Below are 14,658 nucleotides of genomic sequence, written 5' to 3' on the forward strand. Positions count from 1 at the left end.
ACGTCACAGTTTGACCACAGGGGTGTGTGAGAGGCTGCTTTAAAATGAGATCATTAGCAAGTAAGTTGAGCAAAATCATAACTTCGAACTTCTACAAATCTCCTTTTGAAAGCTAGTAGGCTAATTAAGCCACACCTGTACAGTTGGAACATTTCTATAAAACACGTTCCTAAAATATTCTGCAGAATACCTCAAATAAAATCACTCACACCGGACTAGAGGGTTGCAGTTTTTTTTATTATAAAAAACATAAACTTTAGCGTTAAAAGCGTGGGTATAAAAGCGCTACGATTCGACATTCTTTTTTTTTTCAACATCTATCCATAAATAGCATCTAACACAAATAAAGCTCCTGGTCTTTTGCTCCTCGACTTTCAAGTCTTTCAGGTCCTCAGCATCATCGTCCAAACTGAGGTCACGTTAAGGCAATTTAAAACCTATACTGAAGTCAAACCTGCCCATCGAATGCATTCAGACAATAGTGAGTCTGGTTTAGGTTACGCATGAAACACATTTCTTCTCGTCTCCTGTCGTCCACTCAAAACTCAGCGAAGACATAAGTGACAAAGGTCTCGGTTTTCAGCATGGCACAGGCAAAAAATACATTTAACCCTAAGATCACAAGAGTACCCGATCTCCGGTCTCGTTCAAGACCGAGACCAGACAGGATTTGAACGGATTTAAAGAGTCTGTGTGTGTGCTGTGGATAGAAGGCAGTGTCCGCCGCTGTCCGTCTGGTAAAAGCGTCTCAGACTTGGCAGAGGTTGTAGCAGGCCACGGGTTTCTCCAGCACGGTGTCGCCGTCCACCTCGAACACGTAATCGCAGCGGTGAGCGATCAGGGGAGCGTCGGACATCGCCACGCTCTGATTGCCAAAGGAGATTACTGTGTCTCTCTGCGGGGAAGACGACAACAACAACAGAACAGTTAAATATAGTTCTGGGGGAAGGTTTATCGAGAATCACATGAGCAAAACAGACTTAAAACTGAACGAAGGCTGAAAGAAAACAACCTTAAATGTTTTTAGAATTGGAAATAATGAGGGAAAATAGATCCCCAGAGAATGGACATGGGCCTTCTGAGGGTGTCCTGTGGCGTCTGGCAACAGGGTGTTGTTAGTGGGGGGCCTTTGGCTCCTATGGGTTGAGGGGAGGGGCCTCTGTGGATCATCCCACAGATACTTGATCAGTTTGGGATCTAGTGGATTTGGAGGCCAGGTCAACACCTTGTGCTGTTGTTCACGTTTTTTGAGTTGTTCCTAAACCGTTTGTTTTGCTGCCATCAAGGAGTGTCATTGCTATGGGGTGGGGGTGCCTAGTCAGATTTAGGTGGGTGGTACATGTCTAAGTATGTCCCATGTCCCTTGAATGAATGCCAGGTCTGAAACTTTCCCAGCAGAACATTGTATTGTCACAAGATGGTCAATGCTATTTACTTCACATCTCAGTGGTTTTAATGTTGTGGCTGATCGGTGTATTTGCTTTACGTTTGGACGGTCAGAACCAAAATGTAAGACCAAAATCTCGACGGCGAATTTCCAGTTAGTGCTTTTAAAAGCTCTGAAAACACACTCTCTTAATCAGCTACTCTCTCCAAGTTGTGTGCTTTTATGACGAGATGCTTACAACATTTAAACTCTTGTTTTTTCCAAAACTGATCCTTTAAGCCTTTGATGTCAAACATACGGCCCAGGGGCCAAAACCTGCCCGGCAGAGGGTCCAATATGGCCCGTGGGATGAATTTGCATAGTGAAAACATTAATTGCAAGTTTTCAATGCAAGTAACTGCCATTCCTAATTTGTCCACTAGGGGCTGCACTGTTTTTAGAGCTGAGACCCAGAATTAAACTGTAGATGGCAGAAATGCTACTGCTACTGGTCCGGCCCCTTTGAGATGAAATCTGGCTCAACTAAAATGAGTTTGACACCCCTGCTTTAAGCCTACTTGCATATCATCGAACTGTTGTAGAGAAAACACCTCACATTTACAAAATGGATTTAGGATTTCAGGGAACTGTCCCCCTTACCCGTTGGGAGCCGCGTCTACTGCTGGGCGTTGGAGTAGCGGGGGCGGTGGAGGGGGCGGCTGCTTTCTCAAAGTCCTTCTTGCATAAATGAGCCATAATCCCTGCAGCCAAGGCATCGCCGAGGACATTGATCATCGTCCGGAACCGATCACTGAAAATGAGACAAAAAAAAAAGAAAGAAAAGGTTATTCATGCGTCACCCCGACGACTCCCGTAACACCTTTTTAAATATAATAACTTTTAGTGGGACTCACAGAACCCAGTCGATGGCCACGATCAGGGAGATGTCAGCAGGCGGTAACCCCACAGAGGTCAGGACGATCACCATGGTGACCAAACCTGCTTGGGGTATCCCAGCTGCCCCGATGCTGGCGGCTGTTGCCGTTATACTGACGAGGAAGGAACCGGGAGGATGTTAGAGGTTCAAGCTGCGCGACTCCGCACACCACAAAGTACTTATCAGGGGACGGTGATGATTTACGCTCACCTGATAGTGACCAGCTGGCCGAAGTCCAAGTCATACTCGTTGACCTGAGCGATGAAGATGGCCGCCACCGCCTCGTACAGGGCCGTCCCGTCCATGTTAATGGTGGCTCCCACGGGCAGCACGAAGCGAGCAATCTGCCGGTCCACGCCGCAGTTCTCCAGGAGACACTTCATGGTGATAGGCAGCGTGGCTGAGCTGCAGAGAAACAGGACAAAGGACATTGTGGGACGTCCTAAACAGTGCTGTCCCTTAGTAAAAAGTAGTATACTTGAAGTTCATTTTATTAAGTATACTTGAGTATAAGTAGAGTACAGACCATGTACTTGCAGTGTACTAGAAAGTATACTAATTTAATACTTCTTCCGGCTAAATTGGAACATTTTAAGTATATAAAAGTATACTTTAAGTATACTTTTATAAACCAAAATGTGGACTAGAAGTATATACCTAGTACACTAGTAATATAGATGAGAGTAGTTGTGGTATACTTGAAAGTATACTTTTATAAACTTAAAAATGTTCCAATTTAGTCTGAAGAAGTATTAAATTAGTATACTTTCTAGTACACTACAAATACATGGTTTGTAGTATACTTCCTATACGTATACTTATACTCAAGCATACTTAATAAAATGAACTTCAAGTACACTACCTTAATTTTAGTATAAAATAAGTATACTTGTAGTACACTTGAATAAACTTCTTTTTGCTAAGGGGTGCTACAGCTACCTGGAATTTAAAACAAGACAAAAAAAACCCCCACTAAATCTGCCTCCTCCTACCTGGATGAAGTGGCCAGTGCAATGACAAGCGCCTGCAGGAGTCCTCTGATGTAGGTGAAGGGGTTTTTGCGAGTGAAGAAGAAGTAGAAGAGAGGCAGCAGGATGAGGCCGTGCACGAAGAGGCCGGACAGGACGGTGATGAAGTACATGCCCAGCTTCTCCCCGAGGTGGGCCGGGTCGTGCATGTCCAGGATCTTCCCCGCCACCAGGAACACGATGCCGAAGGGGAAGTACCTGCACAGAGGTGAGGAGAGAATCATGCATGTTTTCACTGAGCACATTTTGTGTGGCAGCTTTGAGACTAACAAGGACAACGGTCTTCACTTGAAAAGAACAAACTAAGGACAAAAAATGACATTCATCTGGGTCAAACGTGGATTTTTTTGAGCTGATCTAATTTCTGCAACTTCTGGTCACTCTAGGGACATCACATTGTGAAGTAACATATAATTTCTTAAGAATTAGCTAGCAAAGACTAACTTATTCACTTAATTTAGACCGTGTTTCTGGTCACCTGATGAACCGAAGTCCAGTTTTGATGCGTTTTAGCTACTGTTTTGGTCTCCTCCACCTCCTAATTTGGAATATCTGCCTTGTCACCTTCCAAATGCCCCTCTGCTTTTTTATTTTCTACTCTTTTTACTGACTGGACTGTGGCTGTGACTTGATACCAACTTTCCCACAGGATTAACAAAGTTTTTCTAACAGACCAGACAGTTGAACGATGAGCTGAAAGTCAACATAATCTCCGTTAAACTGACAGGAGCTGCCAGCTTTGTTTCTCTTTAGCTTTGAATTTTATATTGTCAGTTATGAACCAAATCTGTGGTGTACCACGATATTTAAAGCTGTGCCTTTGATATTTTTCTCTTTTTTACATCTTTTCTAATTTTTAATCATATTCAAGTCAATGCTCTCCATTGCATGTTAGCCCGTGTACCGCTGTCCTCGATTTATTTATGGGAATTTATTTATATATTTATCCCAGATCTCCTAGTTTGCACTTTATGGACTTTTGCACTTTTGCACTTTTAAAAATAAAACACCTGCACTTTTTAAGTCATTTTTACACTTAACCTTTTATCAACTATTTTATAGCATAACCTTTGGTAGATGCCTGTTTTTAAAAATGCATTGCTATTTATAAAAGTATTTTGCACAGTAACAGACAGATTGCTTTACCCCTTTTTAATCTCACTGTATGTAAAGAATGCTCTTTTTTACAAAACATGTGACCAATAAACTTTTGAATTTGAAGTGATAGTTTGTCGTGGGAGAAGTTGACTGCAATTACGTCAACCCTATCCTGTGGCTTGAAGACTAATAAGGATGCTGACTGTGTGCCAGACCTTATCACATCAGTGGCTGACCCCACTAATGCTCTTAGAATGAATGGATCCCTGCCGCCTGGCACCACAAGAATGGAGACTGTTACGGCAGCAGGTTAATGCTCATGGATTTGGATTTAGATGTTTAGAAGTCACACTGTTGAGCATGCCACAGTGTTTTCACGGGGGGTGTCGACATCATCTTAGCCACGCAAAGTTGTAAAGATGCTCTCCGTCGATTTCTTTTTACTTCAAATGTCATCTATAAAGATTCCTCCTCGCTCCATTCACAGAAACCTAATCCCCCGCGAGAAGCCTCAAAGACTCCACCTGCGACTCTTCCCTGAGTGGCTGTGAGTTTTATTTTTAGACGTAATCCGGCCCTGCGCTGTTAACTGTGCGTGGCGTTTTTAGTCTCTTTTTTTAGGCGCATCCGTGTGACACAATGGTGTGCGACCGTACCACATGGCAGCGTTGATGATCTTCATGACGCACTCGTTGATGCACTGACACACGTTGACCAGCGGCGCTCCGCGTTCCCCCATCTTCCCCAGCAGGAGACCTGAGGGCACACAGTAAGTACGTTCACGTGTTTTTTCGAGACCCATCGTGTCATTTCTGCAGGACGCAATGCACCTTTTTATTCTGCAGCACCTGTATTTCACTTTTTACTTTATGGATGAACATTTTCATAACATAAATGCCCTTGCGTTTTGCAAAAATTGGACTTGTGAGGCCCCTTGTCCCTCAAATGTTTTTTGCAGTGCCTCTATTTTACCTCTCAGGTGATAAAAAGCAAACACTACAGAAAAAAAATACAGATTTGTTTCCAGCCTTTCGACGTAAGCAGTACTGTGACAATATTCAAGTCAGTCTTGTATCATTAGGGGTCATTTTTCTGCAGAATGAGCAGATTTGCATACAAAACTTTGTGATAAGATGCCTGTGTTTTTGCTTAAATGAAGGATGAATACATCTTCTGTCACTAATCAGTAATACAGCCTGGTATTATCAGCTGAATGAGGCTTTGTGACCATCTTAAGAGCTGAAAAATGTCATGTTGAATAAACGAAACAAGAGAAATTTGCCTTTCTGACAATCTGGAGACCCAAAAGTTTATGAGGCTAATAATGAGATGAATGCTGAGATCTATAAAATCTAATAATGAAGCTCTTTGTCAAGGTCGTCACGTAAAAGAAAATGTTCTGGACGTTTCTTACCCATGGTGGCCGAGAAGATGACAATCCCCAGCACGTTCATGCCCTTGCTCGTACTTGGGACGATTTTGTACTTGATGTCGGGCGCTGGGGTGATCTCCAGGAAGACCGGGTGTCCCAGGCGGGGGTTGTGGTAGTCGGGCATGACGTACACATAGTTGGCCTGAGACTCTTTGACGCTGGACGTCTGCACAATCGGCACCAAATCTGTCCGGTACTGGAAAATAAAAACCAGGCGCAGAGATAATGTGTGAGCGCTGCGGCTCTGGACGATTTAATTTGTCAGCTTTCTCCTTTTTCAATCACTCACCTGCTGAAAAGTAGCTTCAATTAGATTCGATGGGATCATGTTCCTGTGATAGAAAACAAGAGACAGACAAAGATGTCAGGTCGTGTATGCGTAGGCTCACGTAAAATGTTTATTTACAACCTCTCAGATATGTTGAGTATTGAAGACATTTCACTGCAGTTTTTAATTGTATTCTTGACCTGGCAAAGATCAGTGGATAGTGATGGATCAGCTACTACATGAGCATGAATGAAATTATTTAAATTTTGTCAATTAGATGCAAAATCTGCCTCTAAATCTGGCCAAACTTTTAGCATCTGCTCATGTTAATCCTTTAGCTCAATAGTTCCAGTATAGCTATGAAATGAACCTCATGGTGAGAATATTTTCAAGATTTTTATGTTTGAAATTTAAGGGGAGTCACTACAGGTGAATACTGCAGGCTCACCACCATGAAACCCTTATGCTTAAATCTGAAAGTGAAGCATTATCTCATCAATTGTGCTCTAGTTTGCGTAAATGTCAGACATTTGCATAAATATCTGTGTGTAATTTGGACGTTTTCTTTTCTCTGATCTGAAAGGAGTCACATTTTTGGAAAATCATGCATTTTTTTATGAAATCAATCAGTGAAAAAGGCAACTGCATAGACTACTGTGCCTTTAAATCCTTTTTTTTTCTGGTAATGGCAGGATTTCATTTAGTCATTTGTCATAAAATCTGAACTGGGTCCATGTAAAGCTTTGTGCACGAGTTTTCCAGCTATTAGCGACCCAGCTACACTCGTCTGCATCTGTGGAAACAGTCCGTTCAAACTTCTATTACTCAATGGTGGCGGCGGTTACAGTGACAAAAGAGGAAACCTGAACCAAGTCTGTACACAAAAATGTTCAAGAATAGCCCTCAGTTTACTTTGGAGGAATGGTTAATTAACATTTCCAAATCAGACATTGACTTGAAATGGAATATTTCCTTTAGGTTGAGGTACAACTTCATGCAAGAATAACAACTAAATAAACATCAAAAACAGGGATCACGTTTTCAGACCAGACAGGGGACAGACAGGGTTTGCTGGCACCTCCCAACAGCTTGGCGTTGTTGGAGGCCGCAGGTTGTACAGCCAGCATCGTGTACTGGGACAGTATTTAAGGCAGCGGACGTCAGTGACACTGGAAGCGGGGGACTGAAACGCACACCGTATCGGAGCTCTCCAAATAATCAGGTTTAAGGCGAAGGCATTAGTGAATCCCCTGAGATGAATGGGCATGCAAGTAAGCCTGAACACACGCAGACATACACACACACACAGACTGGCTTAACAGATCACAATAAGTGTCTCCCTATTCTTAGCCGAACTGTGGCGTGGGAGTGACGCTGCAATTACACCAGAAGGGTCTTTCTACCTTTGTATATATAATAAAATGCTCAAACGAGTTAAACAACAGATTGGAATTCAGATTTTCAGATTCATTTTATCATAACTGGGGTAAAGGTGCTTTTTATTATTTATTTTATTATTATTAAGTTCGTTACACTAAATATCAGAAGAGGCGACATCTTCTCGAAGCCTGATCCGCAATTAATTTCCTGATTTCTGACTTCTCTTTAGACTATTTATTATTTTTGCTGGGGTTAGCTAATCTGTCCAATCCAAGAATCAAATCCCTGGATCATGAGCCCTGGAGATTTGGAGATTAGTACGGTTCCTGTCCCCAGGGAGTTCGTGTAGGTCTGAACTGGATGCGTGCTGGGTTTGATTGGTGTGAGCTGGTTTCCTCTAGGTGTTAAAGGGCGTTACATGGAAAAGAAACCCCACCCTGGAAAACAACCGTGTCTCCTGGATAAAGCCCACAATATGAAGTGGATTTTCTTCATTACTGTGAAAGAACTGCATGTGGAAAATACTATCTTATCATTTCCAAAAGTGGCAGAGATCCCTAGGATATCTCTGCAGCTTCACATCATTTTGGATGTTTGAAATAATCTGCCATAATCCTTCATGCTGCCTTTAAAATATGTTAATTTAGAGGAGGAACATTTTAACCAAGCTGAAAGAAGAGATCTTTACCCAGCTATTACTGTTTTTAGCCATGTTAGGCGAGTTATTGCAAGTTATTTATTCAGTCGTAATGTGATCATGTTAGCGTGCTGTTAGCAAGGCAGAAGAAGTCTTTTCCATCATGAAGGAGAAGAGCAGCATCCTCGCTTAGCACCCTTGCTGAACTGCACTGCATTAGGGTGAATGTTAAAAAAACAAAACAACATGGCGGCCATCTGTGTGCGTGAATGTTAACCTGATGAGGTCCAGCAGAGCGTCAGCGGAGGTCATGACAGGCCCCGAGCTTGCGTGGTGACCGTCTTTCTCCGAGCCCGTGCCCGGGTGGATGATGAGCACCAGCACGATGCCGACGATGACGGCGATGAAGGTCGTCCACAGGTAGTAGGTGATGGTCAGGACCCCCAGACGGCCGCTCGCCCTCGTGTCCATGGCTGACAGGCCGGACATGAGACTGCACGGGGGAAACAGGAGGCTCTCTTTAGAACTATGACATTTTTTTTATTTCCATTTTGTGAATCAATGGCTAAATTCAAATTTCAGAGTGATTCTAAAATACTGACTTCACTTCTTTTTCCCAACATACTGGACACTTGGTTGTCCGCCACATTTGAATGAATGGCTTTGGCTTTATGGCTGCATATTGCTAAGAAATTTACTTGAATCTGCATTACTGGATTGCTCCAAAATGAGCAAAACATTGATAAATTAAAATGGTTCTACAGTTATATTCTTTAGGGATGCTTAAATGTCAACTGTTATCTCATTTGTTTTTTAACTTTTTCGGAGTAGATGCTCCCATCTTCATGTTGTTGAAATTAGCATGCTAGCTATATTGAACTGAATCAATGTGGAGCTGGAGGAGGGAATGATAAACAACAAATGCACCAGACCAGATTCAAAGCATCTCAGCATCTTGTCTGAATGCAGAATTAAACTCAGCCACCAGGATACTCCAGACCTCTAACTTCTCAATTAATATTTTTACACAAAAATACGGTATATTCATCCAGTGTGAACTTTACCCCTTCAGGCTGCAGAGAGAAATTACTATTGTCTTTTTACATGATGTACATTGTGGGTTGCTGTTGTTATTTGCATAAAAGATGAAATCAGATTATTTCAGTTGTTTCAGTTGCCTTCAGTTGTCACTGGTGTCTTCTCTGCTGCGTTGCCTGCACCGACTCTTTAATTCTGCGGTCGACCGACGCCGGCTGACGTCACAGAGTACACGCTGACCTGGGAGGAGATCCAAACTCGACTCTTTCCTGTCAAACAATGTCTTCCTGCGTCACCTGTTCCCAATCCAATCACATCTAATCCTCGTCTTGAACAATGGACACAGCGGGATCAGCGGACGGCACAAAAGGTAAGCAAATACTGAGAAACACTTATCCCAAATCACCTTCAAACCTAAAATCAGCACGCACATCGCTCATTATCAGTCACTAATACTTAATGTGTGGTGAAACGTCCCAACCTCTGCTCACACGCATCCTTAAAGAGGCTGCAGTGGGTATTTTTTTGTAATAATGACAATACATGACAAAGTGAGACTAAATCTGATGATTACCTGGAGGTGATGAGCGGCAGAATCAGCATCTTTAACATCCTCATCAGGAGTTCTCCAGGGAACGAGAAGTAGATCTTGGCCTGTAAGAAGGGGAAGCGTAAATGAATAACTAAATAAAGCTGATGCTAAATTTGTGCTTGATTTTTGAACTGTTATTGTATTATTTCTGCCGCCTGATGACTCATGATGACTGTTTTGGGTCTTTGAACATCATACACCCTCACCCAGTATATAGATAACTTCTTATCAACAAGAAGTCACAGCAGCTCTGAGTGCGTGCCTTTGTTGCGGTTTGCAGATTCTTTCATTGCTTAGCAGATGAGGTTGTTGTTCGCCTTATGGACTCCCGCCAACCTACAAGATTACTTTTCAGAGGACACTGGGTGCTAATCATTGATTCAGTCTCAGCCAAGAGCTGGGTCCATTTAGAGCATCTTACATCACACTGACTTAACGTCAGAGGCTGTGGGGCCTTCACACAGACTTTTGTACACTTTTAAATTAATTGCTGTGTACAGGAGAGACGAGTGATGAAATAACAAATCACAACTAAATGATCTGAAACGTGTTTGCTCTTTAAACTTGCAAACCTTTTGGCTGCAGAGCATTGCAGTATAACGTTTTGAGCTGATGCAGAGCAAATAGTTGCATTTCCTATCAAGTGTTGACGGCAAACCAAACCATTAATGTTGTGGGCTGTAAAATCTGAATGAATGAGGTCCAAAAAAATTAAATAAAACTCCATAAAGTTGAGGAGATCTGCAGCTTACAGCCTTTGTGCATGGCAAATTAAGAGAACCAGTTGGCATCTCATCCTGAATGTTATTTTTCACCTACTCCCCAGTATATACTCTATTAGCTTAATAAATTGCATGATCTGAAGTTGTACTGATTCCCGTCGATCCATCCATACCTGTGTGGAGAGGTTGAATGACCGGAGCACGAATCCCAGCACGCAGCCGGTCACGACAGCGAAGACGGAGAGTGTCAGCAGGCCGTTCCTCTTGCAGTAGTCCTTCACGTACCCCCGGGCTTTCGCCGACACCATGCTTTTCAGCAAATGCTTCAACCACTCCATGATTCTGATTCAGGCTTCCGTCCGTATCCCAGCAAGAGATCCCCACCCGCCCCCCTGAGTGAGCGCAGATATCCGGATCTCTTGAGAGAGGGAGATGGCTCGGTGTATGTGCTCCAGCGAGATCCGAGGCGGAGGAGACTCTGTGGGTCTGATCAAATGCGGGTCCTGTGTAAGAGTGATGAGCGGATCCAGCCTGAGAGAGGAGGTGTGGGCTGGGTGATTCCTGGTAAAGCATCGACTAAAAGGATTATCCCTATCCCATGTACACAGAGGCTCGTCCGCTGCAGCCTAGACTTGTTAAAGAGGCTAAAGGAAAGACTTCAGCGTTCATTAAGTCTCCTATTGATCGCTCATTACATGTTCCTTTCACCAACATGCACACAGCTGCACACCTTGACCTCCGGTTCTCACGTGGAACAGCTACACCGGCTTTTATCCGATTTTGTTTCAGCGTATGAGACAGACATGCTCGATCTGAATCACGAACATGCGTGATCTGCACAAGATAAAAGCTGACTTTCACTCATAATCACAGAAACTCTTGTTGCTTTGTGCTGAACTATGTGCAGGCAGGTCGGATTACCAGAGGTAAGACGCCTGCATCAGTGCATCCTCAGGCTTCACGAGTTTATACCCTGACCCCTTGTTTCCTTTAACATCATGCCGTCACGCTGTGTCCTCCGTTCAGAGTTCAGGACGTGCACTCAGGGGCCTTAACATCAGCACTGGTAAATAACACCAAGAGGAGCAGGGAGCAGCTAACGACAGAGTGAACTTTACCCCTGCAGGCCGCAGAGAGTAAATATTACTGTCTCATTGCATGATATGCACTGTGCTCCGTTGCTGTCGTTGCTGCATAAAATATCTACAAGATGAAATCAGATTTGTTTGAATGTGACTGTTTGTGACGTTGGGATTAAAAATGAACTGAAAGTTGTCATTTCTGCTGTGTTGCCTGCACCGACTCTTTAATTCTGCAGCCGACCGACGCCGGCAAATGTAACAGAGTCCACGCTGACCTGGGAGGAGATCCAAACTTGACTCTTTCCTGTCAAACAGTGTCTTCCTGCGTCACCTGTTCCCAATCCAATCACATTTAATCCTCGTCTTGAACAATGGACACAGCGGGATCAGCGGACGACACAAAAGAGAAGCAAATACCGAGAAACACTTATCCCAAATCACCTTCAAACCTAACATCAATATAAACACGCGTGTTTACACTTAATTACTTATTACTTATTATTATTACTTACGACACACACAAAAAAATGTCCTGACCTCTGCTCACATTCATCCTTTTGGCCCAGAGTACTTTGGTGCAAGAGGATAAAGTAGGAAAGTGATATTGCCAAGTGAATGAGCTCGAAAAAACCCAGCAGGACTCCAGCCAGACGAGGATGGTGATGATAAGAGTCACGGTGGTCTTGGTTTCAGCTGAGTTGACAAAGTCAGTGGACGTTTAACATGTTGGGACGAACATAGCATGCAACGTTCAGTTTCACTACCTTAATCTGACATCGAAAGGGAACAAATGAGCATCTATTTAGTGCTTGGTGAGGTTACTGTCAGCTCTGTGTTCAGTGGTCTGTGTCAGAGTCTCCTCCTCTTCAGCAGCTGCAGTCGGTTCCTGCTGTAACAGCTCAGAGTCTCTGCAGTCTGACTGAGGGAGGTTTTTGTACGACTACAAATCACTGTGTGAACAGAGTAGCACTGTTTATTGCATGAGCACTCTTACAGTAGTAAACTGCTGCATCTTCAGCCTGAACTCCACTGATGGTCATAGAGAAGTCAGAGCTGCTTCCACTGCCACTAAACCGAGCTGGTGTTCCTGTGTGGCTTATGTTGCCTTGTTTAACAAGGAGCTGTGGTGTATGTCCAGATTTCTGTTGATACCAGAACATACACGGTTTTTTATCACAAAGACCAACATTTTGGCTGGTCTTACAGGTCAGAGTGACAGTGGATCCTGGAGTAGATGTCGTGACTGGAGGAGACTGAGTCACAGTCACCTGACCGCTGCATCCTGCAGACAAAAACAAATCATTGATTTATCAGCAGAAATAAATGAGAGAAAAGGCAGCACATCATGATTGAAATGTTGCTGAGAGAATGAACCTGTGAAACAGCAGCAGGCCAGCGTCCAGATGAGGATGGTGATGAGAGTCATGGTGGTTGTGGTTTCTGCTGTGTTGACTGACAGATCTGAGTCCTGCAGTGTTGAACTCACAGGACTATAAACCTTCTCAGTTGACTGGAGGATCAGCTGACGATGCAAAGCCTCCTCTCTATGGAAATGATTTCTCTGCTCTCAACACACTGAAGGCAACGAGGGACACCACATCAGGAGAAATACTGTTTGGATTTTAACCATCTATGATCTGAATGGAACACAAGAAAATATTTACATTACAAATACAACTAAGGATTTAAGGATGAGTTTGTGTTCACTGTGGTTTGTATTTCTTACTGAATTTACTTATTTAACATAGGACACTGAAACTCATTGTTTCAGAGGTGATTAATATTATTTTATAAGTCATTGTAATGATAATAATTATTTACGTTTAATCTTGTGTTAGCCATTTTAGATTATAATCTAATAATTTTTTACCTGCATGACTGTAGTCGTTTCTTTTTCTGATGCAGAGAATTAAAGCTAAATATTAAAAATAAACAAAATTCATAGTTATATCATCATGAACATCGTTAAAGTCATTTCTAGATTCAGTTAAATGTATTTTTTGCTGCGTTATCAGAAGAGTCCGAGTTTTTTCAGAGGATAGATGTTTGTTCTCAGAGCAGGAGGTTTTTGTACGGCCTCTCAATGAGTTTGTATCACTGTGGTGGACTTTTGGTGGAGGAACCAAACTCATCGTTGACTGTAAGTACCTTTTTCTTTGTAGCTTTTTGCTTTCGTAACTTTTTTTCTAATATTTGATGAAAATGTGATCAAGTTCATTGATTTTTTGTCTTGATATTTTTCATTATTTACCAAAACTGATCCAAGGTTTTAACTCTGACAAGAAACTTCACAGAGATCAATATTAACTCAGTATATAGTAACTGAAATCATAAAACATAAATCATTAGTTTTCTAATATTCTATTTTACGATAACTTTGAATTATTCTCTGTTTAAAAATGTTTTAAATTAACATGTGATCGATGTCAAGTTGTAAGACTCAAAACGTAACGTCAGTAGTTTAATGTTATTTTCTTTTCTTCATTTTTAACATATAAACAGTTTTTAGATTAAAAGTGTGATGTGGATTTCAGTCAGTAATAAATATCATTTTATCAGTAAATGCAGATCAGCTTTGTGTTCACGGTTCATTCATTTCACATGTAGTTTAAAGGAAGTGAAAGAGACAGATGTCAAAGTTTTAACTGTGTTCACATGAATGTTTCAGCTCTGTCAGTTTAAACATAGAAAATCATCCCAGAGATGAGTTATTCACTGTCACACTTTATGAAACAGATATGAAGACGTCATGAATAATTAATATTAATTCATGTTTTAGTGACATTTACATTTGAATCATGAGGCTGATGGTCTGATACTGAGTGATTTATGAGTCCAACAGCAGCACAAGTTCTTCTGGTTGATTCATAAAATACAAGAAATGTCATCTTCCTTTACTACCAGCCTTCATTCTGACTCCTTTGTATTTCCGACCCGTCTCTCTCCTCCAGTGGGTGTGGTGCGTCCCACCCTGACCGTCCTCCCCCCCTCCAGAGAGGAGCTGAAGCAGAGCAGTGCCACACTGGTGTGTCTGGCCAGCGGGGGCTTCCCCTCAACCTGGAGTCTGGGCTGGAAGGT

At 42.5% G+C, this 14,658-nt stretch overlaps 1 protein-coding gene across 1 annotated transcript; it reads right to left on the bottom strand.

Moving 5' to 3' along the window:
- Positions 1-480: 480 nt before the first annotated feature.
- slc1a8b (solute carrier family 1 member 8b) lies at positions 481-10,836 on the bottom strand (the record flags this gene model as incomplete). Its single annotated transcript, XM_084568781.1, has 11 exons — positions 481-895; positions 2,027-2,177; positions 2,281-2,415; positions 2,514-2,708; positions 3,296-3,529; positions 5,086-5,185; positions 5,844-6,057; positions 6,151-6,193; positions 8,424-8,639; positions 9,759-9,838; positions 10,672-10,836. 11 exons carry the CDS (start codon positions 10,834-10,836, stop codon positions 749-751), a joined length of 1,680 nt encoding a protein of 559 aa, XP_084424907.1. The 3' UTR covers positions 481-748.
- Positions 10,837-14,658: the final 3,822 nt, after the last annotated feature.

This window comes from Chelon labrosus (assembly GCF_963514085.1).
Source record: "Chelon labrosus genome assembly, chromosome: 20".
Lineage (NCBI taxonomy): Eukaryota > Metazoa > Chordata > Actinopteri > Mugiliformes > Mugilidae > Chelon > Chelon labrosus.